Source organism: Branchiostoma belcheri, unplaced genomic scaffold, assembly GCF_001625305.1.
Source record: "Branchiostoma belcheri isolate BF01 breed outbred unplaced genomic scaffold, Haploidv18h27 scaffold117, whole genome shotgun sequence".
Taxonomy (NCBI): domain Eukaryota; kingdom Metazoa; phylum Chordata; class Leptocardii; order Amphioxiformes; family Branchiostomatidae; genus Branchiostoma; species Branchiostoma belcheri.
Window position 1 is genome coordinate 102,787 of NW_017802569.1, and position 24,452 is coordinate 127,238.

At 40.5% G+C, this 24,452-nt stretch overlaps 2 protein-coding genes across 6 annotated transcripts in view; one reads left to right on the forward strand and one right to left on the reverse strand.

Moving 5' to 3' along the window:
• LOC109462475 (poly [ADP-ribose] polymerase 6-like) overlaps window positions 1-24,452 on the reverse strand; it is a 58,793-nt gene that overhangs the window by 19,396 nt on the left and 14,945 nt on the right. Inside the window, exons 1-6 of one of the 5 annotated variants that reach the window (XM_019759032.1) lie at window positions 20,187-20,242; window positions 19,384-19,421; window positions 17,153-17,242; window positions 16,500-16,594; window positions 15,081-15,241; window positions 14,067-14,127 (exon numbers count right to left, since the gene is read on the reverse strand). The exons of 3 other annotated variants lie outside the window; for them this stretch is intronic. In XM_019759032.1, coding sequence (XP_019614591.1) covers window positions 14,067-14,127; window positions 15,081-15,151 — 132 coding nt within the window. In that variant the 5' untranslated portion in view covers window positions 15,152-15,241; window positions 16,500-16,594; window positions 17,153-17,242; window positions 19,384-19,421; window positions 20,187-20,242. Of the gene's footprint in view, window positions 1-14,066; window positions 14,128-15,080; window positions 15,242-16,499; window positions 16,595-17,152; window positions 17,243-19,383; window positions 19,422-20,186; window positions 20,243-24,452 lie in introns of those variants that run through there. One more of the 5 variants, XM_019759029.1, reaches the window with a different exon arrangement.
• LOC109462477 (zinc finger protein 862-like) lies at window positions 21,110-23,815 on the forward strand. Its single transcript, XM_019759033.1, has 2 exons — window positions 21,110-21,288; window positions 21,593-23,815. The coding sequence occupies exon 2, from the start codon at window positions 22,345-22,347 to the stop codon at window positions 23,740-23,742; it is 1,398 nt and encodes a 465-aa protein (XP_019614592.1). The 5' UTR covers window positions 21,110-21,288; window positions 21,593-22,344; the 3' UTR covers window positions 23,743-23,815.

Here is a 24,452-nt window from a genome sequence, read left to right on the forward strand (position 1 = left end):
GAGAGAGAGAGAGGAATGATGTATTTACCAGCTGAGGAATGGCCAGGCATATTTGTCCTTCTTGTCCAGTTGTTTCTTCATGTCCACCGAGGCCTGGGTCATCTCTCTCACACTCATCAGGCTGTCCAGGATCGCATTCACCCGGTCATAGTTCTTTTTCTGTGGCAGAGAAAATTTACTTGTTAAACGATAAACTGCAAGCTAATTATGATACATTTCTCTCATGCATTTCTGGAGCGTGCGTATAAAAAAAGCTGCTTTCATTATGAAATTTACATGGTTATGAAGGTTGAACAAATGACAGAGTGGCAAATAATCTACGATGTAGTCTCCAAATTAATTTCTTTACATTTTCGTCTTTTTCGTTTGATTTTGGCATTTTACGACATTGGTACAAATGTATCATTTTCTAATACTGTAAATACTGATTTTTTCACGGTACTTTTATGTTCACTGTTTTCACTGTCACTATACTGTACAGTGAACTTATCATATTATTACAGTTGAGTAATTCCGGCACCTGTCGCCACCGTGAATACATAGTTCCGTGAACATGTCCATTTTTCTCAGACCGTGAAATTTTGCTACCGTGAACATAAAGTGAATTACAGTATGTCTTTTGCAACTTACGGTATATATTTGCTCATTTTGCAACAGTTTTGTACGATTTACAGTATAGTTGAAAGCTTAACTTTTTGGAAACGGCCGAAAATTCATGCGCCCGCGTATGACATCCATATAATCAAATCAACATGGCCTTACCTTTGGACTGAGCACCATCTCCTTGGCGTTATCGGGATCTACCACTGAGGGGAAGGGGTCGAGGATCAGGTCTTTCCTGGGGGAGTGGGAGCTGGCCTTTACCATAGCCAGCAGCAAGTCCACAACCTGGGACAGGGACAAATTATGTTGGTTATTATATCATCAAAACTACTCTCATTTTCCTATATACACTGCAATATACAATGTACCACGAGCTTTGTCACAATCATTGTCACAGTGGTCTGTCCATCTTTTAGGTGTAACAAGTCGTTCGGTGTGATATACATGTAGCCAGCTGCCGCCACGCCGCATGCCTGCGAAACTGGCGTGTTATGCCGAAGGGCGGTTATACCGGCTATACAGACACAGAGCTGCTGTGTTACGCCGAAGGGTGGTTATACCGGCTATACAGAAACAGAAATTTCCTGGCCATGACGGATAAAATTTTTGCCCGATCTGTCATCTTGGACGGACAAAAATCGGTGACTGTGTAAAGATATGGAAAGACCAAAATTTGCCCCTCAAAATGCAGATTTTAGAGGTTTAGGATTATTCAACATTTTTCCAGGGGAGCATGCCCCGGGACATTTTTGATTGACATGTTTAGCACTCTACAATGATATTACGTCAAACAATGACAGAAAAAATTCAGGCTCTTGGCTAGAACACTGCGTAATGTCACAATGTAAAACAGCCCAGTAAGAACTATGCATGACTAGAAATAGCAAAGTAACGTGTGACTGACTGACCTCAGCTCCAGTGGCGATGTCATCGGCCGCTCCTCTCATTACACCGAGTTGTTGGAAGGCAAAAACACACACTTCCCGCTCGCACACTACAGGCTGGGGAAGAAGCAGTACATGTCACAACAACAACAACAACAACAACACTATTGTTACAGTAACAGTCATCTGTGCAAACAACACTTTGCATGTCTACATGTACATTTAGTATTATACATGTACAGGACTGGTATAGTGGGCTTGAAACTGTAGAGATACAGTACACAATGTCATCTTCCTTTACCATACATTTTACATGCGGTTTTAACTCGTTTAGTTATCATCTATTAGTAAGTCATGTAAATCACATTTAAATCATGATTAAAAGCCCTGTAAATGCCGTGTAACACGCGGTTAAGACTCATGCAAAAGCCGTGCAAACCGTTAGCACTAATTGTGCAATAACCACATTGATTACAAGAACATTGAAACACGTTTCACACAGTTTAAACAAGAAGTTTTGCACAGTTTTTAATTGCATTTTGCATGACTTTTTCTTTCAATTTGAAATATCACAATCATGTATATGGGAAGATATTTGAGATCAGATTCTGTACTGCATGAACTAAAACAAAAAGTAATTCACTTTAGGTTCACAGTCTCAGAAACATGGAGGTGTTCATGAAACTACATTTCATGGTGGTATCAGGTGCAGAAAAAGGAAGTCGGCGAATCATTTGTTAATGATAATGATAAGTTTGCGGTACAGAAGTGACCATGAAAACCTCCGCAAACATAAAGTATTGTGAAAAAAAAATCAAGAATTACAGACTACTCTGTGACAGCATTACAATTACAATACAAAAAGAAACAAGTTGATGTACATGTATTCTCAGTACATTATGTATTAATTAAATTTTAATATAATTGATTATAATGGGCCTTACTTTCAACATAGCACCGTTCTGGAATATATGTGGCTCATCACACACCACACAGTATTCATTCAGGGTTGGGATGCGGTTCCGTGCATATATTAGGCACTGCAACAAGGCATCAACATTTTATCAGACATGGTCAGCCCAACTGTATCGAACTGTACATATATTAATTTAGCAATGTTCAAGAAGCTTGCAAAATATGACAATGTCATGCTTTATTTGTACTACATAACTGTATTATTAAGTATGTCGGCAGAATGTACTGCGCCTGCAAGAAACCCAGAATTTTGACCATTTTTGCTGCATGTTTTCATCACTGCATCAGAATTTCGCCTGTTGCAGACGATATCTTTTAACCATTGTACTGCGGAGCTCATAAATATGTATACGGTATATGGGTTGCACATACAGTATCATCTATATAGGGACCTGTACACGCACAATTTTGAAGTATTTTTCATGCAACCCATCCCACCGCAGTGAAACGCAACGAATGCGGAAGTACATTGTAACTACGCCACCGCAGGGCAAAAAAAGTCAAGGGTCTATGACCTTTTTTTAGACATCAAATTACTTGTCAATGAAAATATTGTGTAAAAAATGCCAGCAGGACAATGGTTAGGACACAAAATTTGGAAACTATGGACGGGATGTCATCCTCTAATCTTAAATGGGATGCTCTGTTGAAGTTAGTGCTATGCAGAATACAATGATATCAGGTTTCGCACAGGCGCAGTGTGTTCTTCCAACGAGCTAAATTTCTTAGCACTTTGAAGCAAGTCAATCATACATAATACATTAATTTTATACATGTGCCAAGTCATGTTTGAAGTGTGATACATGCCCATTGACCAATCATAGATATCCCAAGATGAGAGCTTCCAACCTCCTAACAAAACAGAACCAGGTGTGTCTTAAGCCTTGGTCACAAACCGCCGTACGTGCTTTTTGTCCGTACGTTTTTTTGGGAGGCCACGTCTGCTACGTTTTTCTGAAAACGTGTGTTGTGCGCTCATAGGCTGTACAGGGCACGCACGTCGCACGTGCGGGTGGTGAATCCGCAGACCGCACGCATGAAAAGTTTTACACGCACTTAAAGTTCTACGGCGTGTCTGCGTGCTCCCGAATCCGTGGGATTCCGTACGGAGGCGGTACTCACCACGCACGGATGCCCTACGTTTGCCCACGTTTTTGCACGCAGAAGCACGTACGGCGGGTTGTGACCAAGGCTTTAGGTTCAGGATTTAATTTAGTAGAAAAGTAGCCTGTCTCACCTGTGCCAGGAATCCGTACTCCAATCCTGGAATGGTTTTGGCAGTCCTACCTCTCTGTAAAAATGATGAAACATATATGTACAATCATGTATATTATAAATCTTAATAATTAATCTACATCATGTAGCTACTGACTTGTCAAAAGCCTTGGTTACTAAAATTGTTAGACAGCCAGCTGAAATACATGTAAACCATAAAGTGACATCCAAGGGACACAGAAATTAAAAATATGTAGACAGTACATAGTGACACAGTATACAATATTACTACCAGTATAGCCTGTGTACACAGTAAAGATATAGCCTAAAAAAAGTAACCATAAATAAATAAAGTGGACTTCAAGTTGCACAAATTCAGTTGTTGTTTTCTTATTGTTGTCATAAACTTATTTCCTGAAAAGCAGGCTGTGACAGTCCATCCTCAGTTTGGGACAATTGAAATCTATTTTTGGGACAATTCTGGGACAATAGTAAAAAAAAAAAGTTAATTTCGAGGCCTGAAACTTACTGAGAATGTGAAGTTAAAAACAACTACAGACTGAAGTAACATTTGCAAAGCAAATGCATATTTATTATTTCATGTCATCCTCCTTCGCAGGGCTAAAATCCTCCGGTTCGGTTCCTTCGGGTTTTAGCCCTGCTATTTACCGCTGACAGTTTGACTTCTGGTGACGTCATTTATAAATAATTCATGAGCTTGCCTTATTTGGCACAAACCAATCAGCGCCAAGATTACAACTTTACAAAATGGCGGCGCGGTAGAATAACAACAACAGAGAAGCATGGAGCGTGCTCAGGGGGGAGGAACCAAGATTTGCTTGTTTTGTGGGAAGGGGGTCGTTCCAAAAAGTTACCGCTCGCTGTTTTCAGTTCACGTGACCTCCCTTACTACAAGTATGAACTCGTCTCCAGACGGATGTCGGGGGGCTTGCCCTAACTCTGTCTCGGCTTTGGCCAGGGCTTTGGCCGCTGCTGGGAAGCCCATATACATTTGTAGCACAGGCTCTTCCCTCCTCCTGTCCGCACACTCAGAAAAACGTCTCTGCCATCAAGCAGCGCCCGTAGCGTCGACTGCTGATGCTCACGAAGCCGCTCGACTCCAAATAAATCTTGCACGGCTCGCACGAAACTTCTAGTATCTGTAATACCGCCATCTTGGCCTGTCCCAACATGGGAATGTAACACGTAACCTGATTGGCTAATAGGTTCCCAGCGACCTTTGCGGTTTTTGCGCAAAGCTCGGTGCGCAAATTCTCTGATTGGCTGACAGCAGTTTGGCGGTGACGTCACCAGAAGTCAAACTGTCAGCGGTAAATAGCAGGGCTAAAACCCGAAGGAACCGAACCGGAGGATTTTAGCCCTGCGAAGGAGGATGTTTCATGTTTACCTTCGGACATGGTCTGCTCTGTAAATTCTTACTCAAACACATTCACATACATGTACATGTACTACTACCCAGTAATAATTTGATGACAGGAGCAGGGCAGACCATGAAATTGCAACATTATGTAACCCAACACCAGTCACCATGGTGACAGACGTCAACAAATCATGTCATTGGCCAGGTCAGAGGTTAGTGTTTGGAACAGAAGAGGAAGAAACAGAGTAAAAACAATATATTTTCCTTCGGAAAACATAAAAAAGCAGCCCACCTCGGTTGAACATGGTACCAGGTGCAGCTCGTCCCCGATGGTGGCGGGTTTGAGCGGCTGGGACGGTCGCGCCGGCAGGACCACCTGGTGCTGCTGGGCCACGGACGGCGCCAGGAACAGCGCCGAGGTCCACGTGCCGCGGAACGAGCTGCTCCCCGCCCCTCCCCCTCCAGCTGGCCTGCAGCTATCGAGAACGAGCAACGGCGGACTTCAGGGTCAATTCAACAAATTGACTAAACACTATGGTACATGATAGTGTATGGCCATGGCATCGTGTGGCGTAGCAGCAGAGTGCTCGATGGAACCAAGAGGTCCTGGGTTCGAGTCCTGATATACAATGTACCAACGATCTTGTGCCCTTGGGAAAGGCACTTTACACAACTTTCCTCACTTCGCTCAGGTGAAAATGAGTATTTAGTTGTTAATTGTCCCGTGTGACGGCATTAATATAAGTTGAAAAAACTTGAGTGTGCCATCACCACGTCTTGTGATTACATGTTGGAATATTAAAAAAAAAATACATGACTTTGTATACTCTTTATTTTCATTTGTACACAAGTCATTTTCTTCTTTTTCTTTGGAAATGATTTTGGCATTCTACGACTGTCAAATTACAATCATGTAGTAATAACTGTTGTATCATTTTCCGAAATATTTTTTGGCAATTTACATTGTACAGCATACATGATGTATATTTGCTCATTTGAGGTATGTCCAGTATCAGGGTGAAGTGGCAGAAGTTAAGGTGGCAGAAGTTGTCTGAAGTTGTCCGAAGTTACGACCATTTCCGAGTGGTTTTGGGGGTTATCGGGAGTAAAGTCTGACGTCACTGTAACTTCCGACACTTGTGGGGTAGGGTGGCAGGTGTCTGAAGTTGTCTGAAGTTGTCTGAAGTTACGTGACGTCACTGTAACTTCCGACACTTGTGGGGTAGGGTGGCAGGTGTCTGAAGTTGTCTGAAGTTATGTGACGTCACTGTAACTTCCGACACTTGTGGGGTAGGGTGGCAGGTGTCTGAAGTTGTCTGAAGTTACGTGACGTCACTGTAACTTCCGACACTCCAGGTGTCCAAAGTTGTCTGAAGTTGAAGATGGAAAGATTGAAAGCAAAAAAGTTCCAGTTTTGACATTTAATAAACATTTTCAATGTTGCATTTAACGTATTGTAGGTTGTAGGTTTTGCTGGAGTCATGTTAGACGAACTAATATTTTTTTTATATTATTTTATATTTTCTCGGAATCCGTAATCTGGGTGTCGTCAGGCGTTTATTGTTTATCATTCCTGGTGGGGTGCCTAACACGTCTGCAATCATCACGTGGGAACGATCACCACCAAGACCATAATTATAATGAAAAACTGACGTAACTTTATCATTAACCTGAAGATTTGTTGGGTTCAGTTTACCCGACGACGTCTGCGCACGTTGTCCTTGATGATCCATAGACTGGCTACTATCCTGGTTAGTTTACGTCCGCTCCGATAGTAGCGACTATGATCAAACCGCCAGGTAAATGTTTTGAATTACAAGTGACACCGTTTAGAACACACTCCACGGTTCGAATTACAAGTGACACACTTATAGAATCACATTCGAATTACCGGCCAGTTCGAATTACAATGTAAATGACGCCAGATGTTGACATCTCAAACGTGCCTTTCGCGCGTAGAAGTCATGTTACAAGTTAATGGATATATTTTCAAGTAGATATTCGTGATCTGGGACTAGTGCGGCGCTTGCTTACTCTTTACGAGAAGATTGATTTCAACAGGAGCGCCAACCACATCCACCATAGTATCATGGTTTTCATGGTGTGCCCAAAGTGAACTGTCGTGAAAACACGACACTCCTAACTTCGTACACTCACACGGCCCTACGTACCAAGTTATTTCGCTTACCGTGTGACGTAACTTGATTTTAACTTCATACCATTCACCCTGATACTCCGGGAGAGTGTCTAAACTTAGGATGACGTCATAACTTCGGACAACTTCGGACAACTTCCGACACCTCCGACAAAAGCACGAAGTTACATATGACGTAAGCTGATGTTAACTTCTGACAACTTCTGCCATTTCACCCTGATACTGGACATGTATGGCTCATTTTGCAGCTGTGTTGCACAAATTATAGTATGGTTAACGTTGGTTCGCCAAGCTTCCATCCGGGTTATTTGTAGCGAATCACCATTTTCCAGATACTAGCCCTTGTCCTGCGGAGCACAACAATTGTTGTTCTGCACATACAGTACCATCTACATGTACATGTAAATAGCACCCTGTATAGATACGATTGGGGGGTATTTCTTGTGCAACACAAAACACTGCAGCGAAATGCAACGAAAGCGGAAGTGACTATGCCACTGCAGGGCAAAAAAAATGGGGGGTCTATGATCAGATTCTATTGTACCAGGAATGCCAACAGGACAAGGGTTAGTATTGAAATGAGATGAAAAGAAACAGAGCTTCTGTCCTCACCTCTCAGGTTGTGTCAGGAGCAGGTTGATCGCCTCTTCTAGGTTGTTGCGTGTCATGAAGAGCGCGTTACGAGCCATCTCCACCGTGAAGCCCATGTCAACCAGCTGGGCCACGTGTCTGTCATGGATTCTACAGCAAACACACGCAGTTCTTTCATACATCCGTGAATAGTTTCATCAGGTTGGTAAGACACTGAGTAAAGAGACTCTTTCTACACACAACCAAGTCTTTTATTCAGCCGACGTTTCGGTGACCGTCTGTCACCTTCTTCGGGGCAATTCTGACTGGTTCACAACTTCCGCACGTTTGGGAACGCATTGTAGATACATTTCCCTGTAATCCAATCACGGATATGTGTAGATAATGTAAATATTGACAATGTACATTTGGGAATGCATCTGTAGCAGCGACACCTGTGCTGCAGTGCAATGTGAACCAGTCAGAATTGCCCTGAGGAAGGTGACAGACGGTCTCCAAAATGTCGGCTGAATAAAAAGACTTGGTTGTGTAAAAAGAGTCTCTTTACTCAGTTCTTTAATACACTTCAATGACATTCAGTTGGCCCATTTGTCCCAAAACATGTAAGCTGCAAGTTAAAGTTAAAACATTTGTTCCAACACGAAAGGGAAATGTTTTCACCTAGAAAGCTTTCTACCAGTCACTCTAATCTGGTCTTCTATAAGTAGACTGACCCAGTGAGACTTGCCTCGTGGCTTCTCTGAAGTGTGACGTCAACACTGGGTCAAAGACTAAGTTACATGTATCTAGTACGTCACACTTCAGAGAAGCCACGTGACAGGCCTCACTGGGTCAGTCTACTGAGGAAGACCAGAGTCGAAAGCTCCAGGTGATAACAATTACCTTTTGTGTTGGAACAAAAGTTTTAACTTTAAAAATGCCAACACAGATGAATTTACATAGTAATTTAAGCTGCAATGTGAAAAAAAGAAGAAATTTGGGTTCAAGATTGAAACCAATTTGTAAAAGGCATCCAATGCAATTTCAGAGCGGCAAAACAAAAAATATATTCTGGTTGAAGAAATCTGTCTGATATTGATATTTACTGACATTTCATAGCAAATTTTTGTCATCATTTCATACTTGGAGCTTTTCAAATAGCCCTAAACAAGCGGTGTCTGTTTTTTGGGGGGTACTGTGACGGTCCATGAATAGCTAGAACCTTGCTATGTTAGCCTACCATATAAATTTTTCGTCAGTGACATATCATTGAATTTTTGCCTCCGAGATATTAGAATGCTATATGGGATAGGATTGATTCAACTTACTACAGAAAATTCACCTTGAAAATACAGTTTTGCCACCCTGAAATTGTACTAGACAAAGTATAAAATGTAAATGGGTTAACAAGCATCTGTTTCTTTAGTATTGGACAAGCAAAGTATAGAAATGCAGTAAGCCTGTTGATGAAGACTAGTGTGGCAGACAGCAGCAACCTTAGGTATACCTTAGCCTCCCTGATAACTCATTGAAGACCACCAATCATGGCGCTTTGGTACTATAGCTGGTGTAGAAAAAGTTATCTTGTGTTCAAGTAAACACTGCCTAATTGTATATCACTACCAAAAATGTTTTTTCTTATTTTCTCATGTTGAGAAATATTTTCTTGCCAGGGGGATTTTCAAGAAAATTCAAGAACATTCTTCAAAGATTTTGTATCTTGATTCTTACACAAAGAATTTTATTCTTCTTTTTTCTTAAGAAAAGAAAATATTTCTACTATCATGCTTGCCATTTTCTTGCTTCAAGAACAATTACATGTAGCTCTTACTTCAAGAAATATTTCTTGTGGATAGAATCGTTTTCTTGCTACAGCAAAATCCCCGTAGCAAGAAAATTAAAAAAAAACACATGTTTCTTGAATTTTCTTGCTACGGGGATTCTTTAATTTCTTGTTCAAAGAATTATTTTCTTCCTACAAATACTATTATACAATCATTTTCTTTGTACACAAAAAAACAAGAAAAACAAGAAAAAGCATTTTTGGAAGTGTAATCTGTTGATCAGAAATTGCAAAACGACTTTAGATCTTTGACCAAGGTACCATGCTATGGATGTAAGACAAAATGATTGTCAAAGTTAGAAGTGTTAAAAACTAGTAAATTTAATCTTAAAAAAATTCCAAAAATAGTTTCATCGGGTTGGTAGAACATACTTTAGGTCGATATTGGGATTTTCTGTGATTTTGGTATTATAAGAGGGGGGGTACAAAGTAACGAACTCAAGTCAAGTTTGGAATTGTGTTCTTGCCGCAAAAGCGTCACCTACATCGGCTACATTTAGTGGCAAGAAGCAGAACTCCAGTCAGAGGCTCTGAGGAAGATGTCTTACAGACATCGAAATGTAAGCAAGTACTGGTTGTGCAAAAGAAAATCCTAATATTCAATAAAAAATGTTTTGTAGAGCTAAGGCCACACCAATTTAATTTCTTGGTTAACAGATTTTTCTAGAAAAATAATGGAGCGGTCGGGCGAAGAAAAAAAAACAAACAGGCCTAGGCATCCTATTATGGCCCAAAATGGTACGATAGGAGCCATGAAGTCAACACACCAGGCTGGTTCAAAATCTAAACAATGAATTTTGAACTTTTAATGATAACATTGCATTGAAAAGATGGAATAACTGTTAGTAGCAACTAGGTCAAAAAAGGACTGTTTTCAACTGTACAGGGTAAAATATGAGCATTTTGCAGTTGATTCTGAATTTTTATTTTTATTTGCAAATCAGAAAAAAATGAAGTGGGCGAATCCGTTAACCAAGAAATGAAATTGGTGTGGCCTAATACTATTGTTTGCTAATACATTGTTGGAAATCGCAGACAAGTAGACGTGCATGATGTAAATTAGCAGCAACAGTGAGATTAAAAACACAGCGCCATGATTGGTGATCTTCAATGCAACTGAAATGGACTCGGTTACTTCTTGACGGGTCTGACTTTCCAGGAGGAGACTAGGGATTGGAAGCTCTTTGACATTTCGTGCAGCTGTTTCAGTTTTTTCCTGTGAGTGACAAAAATCCCGTGAGTTGGAATGAAAATTAATGGTTCACACTGAAATATTATGTTCCACGACGAAAAACAATGTTAATGATTATGTTGGCGAGGGTTAGTACTTAATAGAGACATCTAGGTAAAAGTTGTCTCAGTTCATTTTAGTGACACTGAAGAGTAACGCATGTCACCCAATATTATACCCAATGTTATCCAGACTTAGTAGTTTGAATTGTTTTTGAAAATCATCAACTACTATGTAGAAGGCAGGGTTCTAGCCAGCTTAAATTTTTTTTCCATCAGCCCAGGTTCATGATCGGACCTGGGGGGAGAGTGCCTCTAGGGCTGGTGGCAATTTTTGAATTTCTAATCTAAGTCTTTAAAAATGCATTCCCAAAAGACATTCTTACATTTTGAGAGGCAAATAATTGTTGTTTGCGAGTGGTTGTTGGTTGAATGTTCTTAGGATGCGATATATGTTTTTTTACATTTTTACCCATAAGGTTTTTGTCAATTTTGTCTGCCAAGGTTGATGGATTGGTTTCAAATTTTTTTCCACCACAAGCCACAAACTTAGTGCAATTGGTGGAAAAACAGATGCTGGCTAGAGCCCTGGTAGGATAATAATTGTTACAGACAATGTGCCAGTTTGCATGGAGCAAAAAAAATGTATCCTACCAAAATAAATGCACAGTAAAGAGAGTTTTTGACCATGTACACACACAGGCCCCAAACCGGGAGCCGCGATTTTTTTATGGTACATATTGGATGTGCCACACAGAAATCGCTGTGTGGTGCCAATTTTTTTTACATTGTCAAAAAATCGGTCATACAACTCACACCATGCAGGGCCGCGCGTTGATCATTGTAGTTTTTTTCTTTTTTTTGTGCCGTGTAAACTGTTCCTTTCCTGGGTGTTGTGACATACTGTGGACAGTACATGTACATGTACACATACCCGTGTGATGACGCCCCCTTGTGTGAATGTGAGGAGCGAGCAGAGATGGGCCTGAGAGGAACACAGATGGCCGTCACCCGGTCATTGCTCAGGTCCTTCCACTCTTTAGACAGGAACGTCTCCATTATCCTGCAGTAGGGATAGTTCACAGTACAAATGTACAATACTTGTCAACAAAGCAGGTATACTTTCAGTTATTTCCGTTCAATAATATTTAATAATAATATTATGTATCAATCCTCTGTTACATAATATGTTACAATTTTCTTACAGGCTTTTACTTCCTCTGTTTATACAGTAGATGACTTTGATGTTTTTACCTCCATGAAAAATGGACGTATTGTTTTTGGCGCGTCTGTTTGTGTGTGTGTGTGTTTGTGTTTCCGCACATTTGTAGTCAGCATAACTTAATAACGCCTTTATGGATTGTGATGATATTTGGTATGCTGGTAAGTCTTAGGAAGACGAAGGTCAAGGTCAAATATGGGCCTCCTGGTGGATGACCTTGGTACTGCAGCAGAACCTCCGGTTTTTGTATCTTTTGTCCTGAACATGCTATGGTATTGACTTTTTGGTCTTGAACATCACGATACATATATTATGTTAATGCTGAGGTCATTTGCGTAATTAAAGAAGAAATTTACATTTACAAATCAAGCCCATATTTCATGGAGGTATGAGATCTTCGAACTCTTGTTGTATACTTTATCTCCATTATATAGAGTTTGGAACTCACTTTTGTATCTGCATTCCGAGTCCAAAAGTCTCTTTGTTAGAAGGCTGGAAAACCTCAACCTTGGGAGGCTCTGGACATGCAAAATAAGTGAGGTCAGTCTAGAAAATGTTATGTCACAAGGCATACAGTAAGGCATCCATGACATCGTTTTAAATGTTTTTTTTTTAATATTTGGGCCGTGATAATGTTTGATATACAGGTGTTCCAGCCCGTGTGATAACAAGGCATATCACACAGGGTTCTAACAATTATCAGACGGGCTTATAGATTTTCCAAAAAGAATTAGACCCTGTCGTGCATGCCCTATAGCTACACATGTACTTTCGAATACCAACTTTCAACATGTTACAATTTTTGTTCACGAAAAGAGTAGGGGACCTTTCCGGTTTGAGTGGTTCACACCTTACAGTCCAATCTTACGCAGCTTGTACATGTACGTACACAAAACTGGTGTGTTATGCCTAAAGGCGGTTTACTGGTTATCCAAAACAAACAAACAAATAAACAAACAAACAATTCTAGAGGAAGGCTGACTGACCGTTGGCATCCAGGTACTGACTGAAGGACAGATGAAGCCTGATGACTATAGGTTCCTGTCTGTTCACCTTCCAGGCCTTAGCTATCTCCTCCTGTAGGATCATGGGGACATCAACGGTTTGGAATTACGTCTTAGGCCACACCAATTTAATTTCTTGGTTAACGGATTTTTCTAGAAAAATAATGGAGCGGGTGGGCCAAAAAAAATAAAAAATAAAAACAGGCCTAGGCATCCTATTATGGCCCAAAATGGTACGATAGGGGCTAGCCATGAAGTCAACACACCAGACTGGTTCAAAAGTTAAACAATGAATTTTGAACTTTTAATGATTCCACTGCATTGAAAGATTAAAAATAACAGTAACAACTAGGAAGAAAAGGACTGTTTTCAACTGTTAAGGGCAAAATATGAGCATTTTGCAGTTGATTCTGAATTTTTATTTTTATTTGCAAATCAGAAAAAAATGAAGCGGGCGAATCCGTTAACCAAGAAATTAAATTGGAGTGGCCTTAGATACTGTAAATCTGTCTGCAGGGAGCAAATGCAAAAGTTGACGGTCTGAGAAAAATGGACATGCTCATGGAACTACGTTACAGTAACTGTATGCGCTCACAGTGGCAGCAGGTGCAGCAAAAAGAAAGTCGGCAAATTATTTGTTCACAGTAATGATGAGTTCGTGGTACAGAAATGGCCACAAAAATTGCAAGTATTAAACGTTTCGGTGACCGTCTGTCACCTTCCTCAGGGCAATTCTGACTGGTTCACATTGCACTGCAGCACAGGTGTCGCTGCTATAGATGTGGCACTTTTATATTCGCAGTTGCACGTACCACGAACTTACCGTGAACAAATAATTCACCAACTTTCTTTTTGCTGCTTTTTGAAGGATAGCTAAGAGTACATTGTACATAATGATTGTAAACTCTCATGCTAATTGTGGATCTAGTGGGATTAATAATCCTACTTGAATCTTTGAACCTCAACAGACTTAGATTAACTCACATCCAGGAATGACATGTCAATGTTCAGTTCTGCATCCACATCATCGATAGACGAGAATATTCTGGAATAAAAAGAAGAAAACACTAATGCAACTAGAAAGGCCGACATTTGCTTTGGAGCAAATGTAGCAGATGGCTTCACCACATCTTACAACATGGCAGGGAATGAAGGAGAAACACAAGGGAAAGCAATTCTTTACATTTCATACTATAATACTGTAGTACCAAGTAACAACAGTTGGATAGCTATCCCCTACATTATTGGTTAGGATTTTTAATTGCATGGGTTCAATCCACGTGAAAATTGCCACTTTTTCGCACCATTTTGCATTGCAAAATCCTTTACTCCTAAAAATTACTAAACATTTGAGAGGTTAAAGAAAGTCAAATTCTGTCTCTTGAGACTGATGGCTGACAGATAGACTTGAGCATGTGCAAAATTGAATTGAGACCAATTGTTTTGTGCCTGCTTATAGCACATGTTATACCGGTATCCCCCTTAAGGTCTCATTCATGAGTTTTTTTGATACATTAGAAACCATGCATTAATGAGTGACTTACCAGACCGTGTTCCCTATGATCCTACATTAAATCAATAATTGATATCTTTCATGCTATGTTGAGCACACTTACTCTACATCTCATAAAAAAATTGCCAACGACTTCTATACACACAATCCCCTTTTATGGGAATCACAAACTGCACTTAGCGGCTGTCCGCAAGAGGCCCTCCCGCGCTGCAAACCTACGACCGCACAACTCACAACAATGGACTGTGCACGTCCGACCTAGCGCGCGGCTGCCGACAATTACGTCCTAATTTCATCAGTTACAAACAAGCTTTCACCGCTTTGACGTTTTACATCAGTTGGGATGGCTAAAGGGAATATTCTCACCAATAAAAACACGCGTTCATACAGCCGTTTAGTTTTTGACTTGGTACTCTTTTAGGGGGTACACTCGGAGTAATACATGAATGAGACCATTATAGCAGTATATACAATGTAGTAAGTACCTTGTGTTGATAGCATGAGCTCCAAACCTCTGCTCGACTGACTTGATGTCATTGTCCAGTTGAGGGTGCATCCGTTCCTCCACCAAGTCATGAGCATCGTTGTAGTAATCATCAATGTCAACTTCAAGGTCATAGTCGTCAAGGTCATTGCCGCCTGAGTCCTGTGATGTGAAAAATACAAAGAAAATACCACAATCAAATTAAAAACAACACTAGAAAAGTAACATTTGCAAAGCAAATGCATAATGTTTACCTTCGCATATGGTCTGCTCTGTTAATTCTTACTCAAATACATTCATATATATGGTCAGACAGGAGTCTAAACCCCTCCTATAACATTGCAACATTATGTAACCCAACACCAGTTACCATGGTGACAGACATCAACAAATCAGGTCATTAGCCAGGTCAGAGGTTAGTGTTTGGAGAAGAAGAAGAGGAAGAGGAAACGTAGCAAAAACAATATGTTTTCCTTCGGTAAACATAATTAGGGGACTAAGATACAGTAGTTTTGAAACTTGCCCTCGGACCCCCCTAGATTGTGAGCACTCTCCCCCCAGGTCCGATCATATTACAAAGTAGTAGGACACAGTTTCCAGCCTATAGGGATTTCTATAGTTAAGAACCCCAAAGTGACCTACTTCAACGCAGTGAAAAATATAGTAGGGTGCAAAAGTAAGGTACAGAACTCAAATATGTTCAAGGTATAATGTGTACAAAATATGTGAAAATGGCTTAAGTTTGTCGGCTAGTTCACTCGTGACGCAATCTTTTAAAAGCACTATGCGGAAGGTCATGGAACTGCAGCAAGCACACAGCATTAGGCTGTGACAGTATCAAGGCGCAAATCTACGCTAACCGAACGAAGATCAAATTTCTCAACTTTTACAGTCTCAAACCTAACATATCACTTTCACCACAGTAGCTGCCTCACTGTCATACACAAACGAATCTCTGTGTATGTCAGTCTCAAGTATATGCTGACCTACTTTGTGCCCGTACTACTAGTACTTTTGACTACGGGGTTCACCCATAAATACTGTGTGCTGCGACCATAAACCTGGGCTGACAGAAAAAAGTTTTGAGCTAACTAGAGCCCTGTATCTAGCACGTCGGCAGAACGTACTGCACCTGCGCGAAACCCGTAATGTATTGTACATAGCACTTCGGCAGAATGTCTCATATAAGGTCGTATTCGCTCATATAAGGTTAGCATTTCGACAGTAGTTTCCAAATGTTGTGTCAGAAAAGATATCCTCTGCAACAGTGAAAATTCTGATGTAACGTTGACCAAAAATCCAACTAAAAACATGAAAATCCAGGGTTCTGCGCAGGCGCAGTACGTTCTGCCGACGTGCTCCTGTATCTATGCCATAGGAAGTTCGAACAACATCATTCACAAGCATTGCTGGTACTAACGTGTGTAAAGTACTCCTGTGAGTCCTCCTCATCTTCACTGCTGCCACTGCTGCTGCTGATCTCAGGAGGCTGAAGGTTAACCCGCTTCCACAGGTCTATACAACACAGGAAACCAGGGATTTCATGTAATGCCATACAAAAAAGAAACCTTAGAATAGCTGTATAAGTACGTAGAGTCACTGAATACTTTTAATTATCAACTACATGTATATAGTGTAGTGTAGTATGTAGAATAATTGTTACATTCTTGGCAAGTAACTTAGTCTACACTCTGTTTAGTAGTCATACATGTAGAACATGACTGTTTTGTATAGTCATGTATACTAGTTTTGTAGACTGTTTTGTAACTGCTCAATGTACCTTCATAAGTATAGTTTAGCATATATAATGTAGAACGTACATGTAGAGTTGAAATACTTTCTAGCCAGTAGTGCTTTATAACAATTTCTTGTGTTGGAAATTGCAGTTCAAACTTGTTTCATAATGACTCCTACCAACACAGGCGAACTAAGATTAGATAGCAGTACATGTATATTTAAAATAGTAAGTAAAAAAGAAAGAAAAACATCATCATGGTAGGAAATTTCTCTAACGTCTCCTAGTAGACATCAGTAAGAATGGCAACATTAGAATGAACTGACAAATAAAAGTACCTTCTGCAAGTCTGTTGAAGATTAAAGGGATTCTCTCATTGGTGGTGAAGGCATCTTCTGGCCGGTCTGAACAGGATACCAACGTGTGTTCTGTATAAAGAAATACATACAATTTACATTAAGGTACCTGGTATATACAGTGTAGTGGTATATGCTAGCATTCAATGTTCGTTGATCAAAAAAACAAAACATTCATTGACAATTAGTGTTCCATGATCTTGTACCTTCACCAAATAACTTAACATTTATGACTGAAAAATTATAAAATTAAATTTTGATGTTTCATGAACCTAGCATGTCCAGATCATGAGATATCAAAACCGGAAGTTCTGCTGCAGTACCATAACACAAAACCGCCAGGGGGCCAAAATCTAAATCATTTCTAGCTCTTATCAGACACACAGACACACACACAGACATACACACACACACACAACCTTTTTTGCAACTGAAAGAGGGACAAGTTCTATCATTGCTTACCGTTACCTTTGCTTTGTTCCATTGTCTTGTTCACTACTTTGTTACCCCTAGCATGTACTAGAGTAAAATGAGTATCAACCTCTTTCCTGTGTTTCCAGGAAAAGAACTGAAAAATGATTTTATTTATCAAGTACAGAGCTGCACTACTCATGTATTTTTAGAAACGTTCTAAAAATACTACACCTGATAAAAAATACATGACATTGTAGACATACATGTAACAAAACGCAGTAACGTTCTTTTAAAGGGGGCAAATGAAATTCATAAATCTGGTCTGGCAATGTCTTCCAAGACATTTTAATGTAAGGAAATTTTTAATAATTTTGAACAAGAAAATCTGTAAACTGATCGCATGTTTGTTTATCTATGCAGCCATGTAGCACATTGAATTGTCTGCAGCTCAAGGTATTTATGATTCATGCAACGTGCCGCTCAGAAGCTGCCTGGCAACAACCCTTTTGAACGTTTGGGTGCGTCAAATTACATCAGAACACTGGAATCTGTAGTGTGGCTGATGCATAATGCAGTAAATCCTGTGGATAATATGTAAGTAGAGCTATATTTGGCAGAAAATATCCAAAGGTTGTGCAAAATGCTCTGACTCTGAGGTACCAGTTTAAATTGCTTTAAGTTTAATTTGATACATGATTTAGACATTAATTACCTTAAAGTTAAACATAGAACAGAATTTAGACTGGAATTTTGAAGACGAGACTAATAGTAACACTGTTTATGACATCAAGGGTTACATAATATAATAACAATATGATACTAAATTGGTTTATTGATAGAAAATAGAAAATAGCACATATCAAAACCACATTGCAGCCAGCCTGCAACCAGTTAGAAAAGCTGGCTGAATTGTGTGATCTTGATATGGAATATGATCATTAGGATTATAAAGAATTAAGAATATTTTCTACCCTGTTTGCTACCATATGTGACCAGGAAAACTTGCAAAAATCAATATGGCTACACACATAAACTCATACATCACCTTAAAATTAATCACAATCATGCAGTTCATCATATTTATCCATTTAAAATCATATTCAGCACAATAGCAAGACCATTATGCTCCATAGCTGTTATAACAAACTTCTTGGTTGGCCACATTCCTTCCTGAGGGCACGGTCCACCCAACCTTGAAAATCAGGGACCAATCAACTGAAATGTTTAAAAAGGTTTTTCTTTTCCTGATTGCTGAGTCATGCTGTGCTAAGTCAGTCAGCCAATTTAGATTTGGCTCTTGTGGGCCTACAATTGGGAGAATTGTGGCAAAGTGTGTGGCAAATTGCCTTAGATCAAGGACATTATACAGAAGTGTCCTTGCTTTGATGTTAGAATTAGCTTACTTGGCTCGATCGCTGAACTGCTTACTAAGTACAAGAGGGCCTGCAAGCCCTTTTTCGTAAGGCATAATCAGGCCTTTTTAGACTTCGTAATTCGTAGGCAGCCTCCGCAAAAATCAACGTAATTCGTAATAGGACATTAGCCACAAATCGTAAAGTCGTAATTAGCTCTGAGACTTAAAAACGTAATTCGTAATTGGCAGCGAAAATTTTGCGTAATTCGTAATCACTACCCCCCATGCAGGCCCTCATATTATCAGTATCCGTGGGATAGAATTAATTCAACTTTAGTAGAATCTTACTGCATTAAAAAAAATTGACTTTGAAAATCCTGCTGTTTTGCCACCCTGAAATCGCATTTGGATGTGTTTGTTAAAATCTCACACTGAATCTTCTTACCTGGATAGTCTTCTGACAGGTGAATGGTGTAAGTTTTCCTGTGAGAAAACATGTACAGGACTGTGTGAGACAAGGTGAGAATAATGACATTGAAATGACATTGAAAACAAAAGTGTCCTCTTGCAAGTTTTACTTTCATTGTTAAACTGTATTGTATAAGTTGGACCCCTATATATATAGTATATAGATATTACTGAGGCCACACCAATTTAATTTCTTGGTTAACGGATTCGCCCGCTTCATTTTTCTCTGATTTGTAAATAAAAATAAAAATTCTGAATCAACTGCAAAATGCTCATGTTTTGCCCTGAACAGTTGAAAACAGTCCTTTCCTTCCTAGTTGTTACAGTTATTCCATCTTTCAATGCAATGGTATCATTAAAAGTTCAAAATTCATTGTTTACATGTTGAACCAGCCTGGTGTGTTGACTTCATGGCTCCTATCGTACCATTTTGGGCCATAATAGGATGCCTAGGCCTGTTTTTATTTTTATTTTATTTTTCGCCCGCCCGCTCCATTATTTTTCTAGAAAAATCCGTTAACCAAGAAATTAAATTGGTGTGGCCTGAAGTCTAAAAAAAACTATAATACCTACCTACGGACCCTAATTTTTTTAGGACTGAAACAGGGAAACACAACATTTTTTTTACTAGGCCTGACCACTTCCTGTATTTGGCTCATCTTACATGTCTTAATTACTAGCAGACCTGACACTCACATATGTCTACATGCCTGGCGGGCAACAACTGGAACAGTGTTGCTAAAAATAGCACGTCTCAGGTTCAACTGAAGCCATACGTACCCTTCATTGTTGTTGGAGTAGTTGAAGGTGATCAAGTTTTCTCCCTGCTCAAAATCTGAAAAGAAAGATATATAATATCACCTTGAACAAAGGTAACATAATTCAATTTCTTATACGCAACACAATCTACTACTAGTACTAGTAAGCCTGGGTGCCAGACTGTTGCCAAGAGCAAATACTGTAGGCTACTGTTGGCCCTGGAGTCCAGGAAATTTTACCATTCACCAATTTCACACTTCCCATAATGCCTAGTAACGGTCACAGATATGACGTAAGACCACCCTCTCCCCCTTCCTCGATGTAATATTTCCAACAAGTTCTATCGACAAACTGGTCAACTATTGTTTTGAATTATTTCTCTAGTATAAATCGCATGCCATAATTGCATTTCTGTTGGAATTAGAGAAAATAACCAGGGTTCGAAATACAAAGGTGCAATGTGCAAATTGCACGTAATTTTCAAGATTTGCACCTTAAAATATTTTGAATGTGCAATTTTGCACCTGGAAAATACCGATATATCATGTTTGCACTGCGTATCTCCGAAGTTTCTTGTTGTGTCGGCATCGCGCTGGGCGCATGGCAGCCATATTGTTTTCCTTAGTGAACATCCTGGGAACAAGCTGCTCTCGTCCCCAGGTGAAGACGCGAAGGCACTACGTAATGATTTACCAAATATGGCAAGACGCGAAGGCCTACGTAATGATTTACCAAATATGGTGAGACCCGCGAAACTTGTTGCCCGATGTGGTACGAAGTCCTTCGGCAGAGTAATTTCGGCTTTTCGTCCAATTTTCGGTGAAATTCGGTGAAAAACATTGTTTTCGGATTTCCCAGCATTCAGTGCTACCCAGGAAATTTGTAAAGCAGGAAAGAAGGGCCCATGAAGAAGGGGACGATTTTCAATTTCTTTTCACGGGCCCAGCCGGCATCAGAGGCTGGTGCAGCCGGTAGCGGTGGACCAGAGGCTGCTGCAGCCGGGGGCGGTGGATCGGGAGATGCCGCCGGATCCACCGTCTCCGAGGATCCCGCGGCCGCGGCCGATGTTGACGACGCGCCCCCAGAGGAGGGGGAGGGGAGCGCCAAGAAGCAAAAATTAACCGTACGTTTTTTTTCTAAGCAGTATTTTTTCCCTTATATCATGCACGATATTCAAGGTAAACAAATATGCAAAATAAATTAAACTTATTGCTCGCATACTGTTGGTAAATTTTCTTTTTGTGCCGTATGTGGAAGTTCCAACTGTAGTCTTCGTGACATGATACCCCGGTATGACGAGTGAGAGGGCCGGGAGTCACTGGCGGCGTCCTTTGAAGCTAATGCCGACAATTTTTTTTGTTGTGTGTGTGTTCTTTTTTTTTTAAATATAAAGATAATTTATTGTGGGTTTACATATTTTTTTGCAGGATCCCTCCGCTAAGCCACCTGGAAAAGAAATCGTATACAAGTTTCAAAACAGCTGGAAATCAGGGAGGCCTTGGCTGAGATATGACATTGTAAAGAAAAAAATGTTCTGTGACATTTGTATCCAGTATGACACTGTAAGCAAGAGAAATGTGTTTAAGGAGGGGTGCACAGAACTGCGTTTTCACTATGTCACCCGGCATGAAGCTCTACCCAGCCACACAAAGGCAGAAGAGAAAAAGAACGCGGCCACACTTCCTGTCAATGAACGCCCTATGGACAGAGCTATACAGAGGATGGAGCAGAAGGACATGGACAAAATGCAGGTTCTGTTTCGCACGGTATTCTACCTTGCAAAGAGAGGGCGTCCGTTTAATGATTTGAAGAGCATTATGGAACTTCAGAAACTAAATGGAACTGCACATGTTGGTGACACATATGCAAATGACAAGCAGGCCAAGACTTTCACTCACTTCATTTATGAAGATATGCGGCGAAAGTTGGTAGAAAAAGTCAGAAATTCAGAATGGCTTTCAATACTGACTGATGGGAGCACTGACAGAGGCCGTATTGAGGAGGAAGTTGTGCTTGTTAGATACCTGCTTGACAATGCTGAACCCGTGACAACATTTGTAGCATTGAAGTCTCTCCATCGAGGGGATGCAGCAAATATCACCGAGGCCATCAAAAAGTGCTAGAGCGTGACCTAGACCTGCAAGAAGAAACATGGACAAAGAAGCTACCTGCAGTTTGCATGGATGGAGCAGCAGTAAACTTCGGCTGCAGAGTAGGTGTCGTCACAAGGTTGCAGGAGAAGGTCCCATCTTTGATTCCAATCCACTGTTGTGCACACCGACTTGAATTGGTAGTGAAGGATATCCTAAAGAGGGTGCCATTCTTTCAAGTCGTAGAGGATCTGCTGATGTCTCTTTACAGGTTCTACCACTGGAGTCCACTGAACTGGGATGAGTTAAAGCGCATGGGCGAGGCATTCAACATCGTCATCCTCAAGCCGCCCAAAGCCAGCGGGACACGGTGGCTGCCTCATCACGAGAGGGCAGTAGTAGCAGTTACTAGGGACTTTCCTGCCTTAGTACAGCATTTGGGCGAAGTTGCTACACAAGCAACTGGAGAAAGGAAGCTAAAGGCTGCGGGACTCTACAAGGTCATAAGAACCTTGAAGTTTGCTTCCTTCTTAAACTTTCTAAGAGTCTTCATTCCATCAATGTCAGGTCTGTCGCATCTGTTTCAAGTGAATGACTCAACTGTGGAAATGGTGGCTACAAAGGTACAGGCCTTGGTAACACATTTCATCAAACTACAAACAGATGAGCAAAAGTTGTCATCAATTCTACACAAGGACCTCGTCATCAATGACGAGGAGGGTGTAGAGCAAGCAACATGGTTTGAAACACCACTTGTGGTGAAGAGCACCCTGAGGCATTCACCTTCCACCAGTGCTGGAGTCATGGAAGAAAGCATGAAAAATGCACAAGAAGTTTTAGGCCAGACAATTGGAAAACTGGGAGAGCGGTTTGATAGCTATATAGCCAACCCAGTTCTGAAAGCGGCCAACTGTTTTGACATGGGCAACTGGCCATCGGAAGATGATGATGATGACGACATGGAAGATTTTGGAGCATCACAAGTAGAAGCCATCTACAAACATTACAAACGTATTATGGACATGAAAGGTTTCTCACTGGAAACAGCGCAAGCCGAGTGGACAGAGCTGCAGGTAGTCCTGAAAAGGAAGTACCCAAACAGGGATAAGAAGTTTATTAAGCTGTGGCCAAGTGTCCTCAGGTCCTTCCAAGACACAGGTCGCTTTGATAACATCTTTTCCATCATCAGGCTCCTACTCATCATTCCAATCCACACATCTGAATGTGAAAGAACCTTTTCTCACATGAACTTTGTGAAAACAGACTGGAGGAGTCGCCTTCAGTCAAGTGCCCTGACATCCTTACTGATGATTAAGCTTTCTCCCACAACACTGGAGGCTTTCGATCCAACAAACAGCATCAGCCTGTGGTACGATGGTGGAAAGAGAAGGCCTGCCACACAGCCGTATGGGAGCAGGGCTGGAAGAAACGAGCATGAGTATGCTGAATCAGAAGTATCTGACGAAACGGAGGACTCAGATAATTGAGGCAAATAAACACAGATGATACTTGCATTGTTCATGTTTTGTTTTTAATGTGTACTAAATCTTCTATATGCAGTGGCAGGCTAAGAAGGTTAATACACAGTAAAACAGTTGCAAACCTAAAGATGCAAGGCTAAATATAATTTTGCACATAAATTTTTCAAATTGCACCTAAAAATTTTGCCAATGTGCAATTTTGCACGTACCTGAAAAAAAGTATTTCGAACCCTGCTATGTATGTATCATTTTGCCATACGTTGTACCCGCTACATCTGTTGCGCAATAAAGTTCTTCTATTTCCGCTTGTTCAATTGATTTCAATACGTTAGATCCTATAGATAAATGAAACTACATTCTCAGGGGAGATAACCAATACAGTGTTCAAATAGGAAAATACATTAAAGAATGTTTCGATCTTAGAAAACACATGTTAGAGAATAGTTAACCTTTATTGTTACATCATACATATACTCTGTACGTAAGTTGACGTTATCCACACATGTATTTAGCTTTGTTAGACCTTTAGTTAAGTTGTAGAAGACCATACAAAAGTCTCTGTACTTTTTTGTTGTGTCAATAAAGAATCTCTATTGTTATTTTCACAGAAAAGGGTACCTTTGAGAATCCCGTTTGATCCCCCCTCAGTGCAGATCTCAAGATGCCCTCCGTGATCCGACAGGAAGATCACCAGTGTTCTGTGCTGGATCTGTAGA

Coding starts and splice junctions, on each gene's coding strand:
- LOC109462477 (XM_019759033.1), top strand. CDS start 22,345: ATGGATGGAGCAGCAGTAAACTTCGGCTGCAGAGTAGGTGTCGTCACA.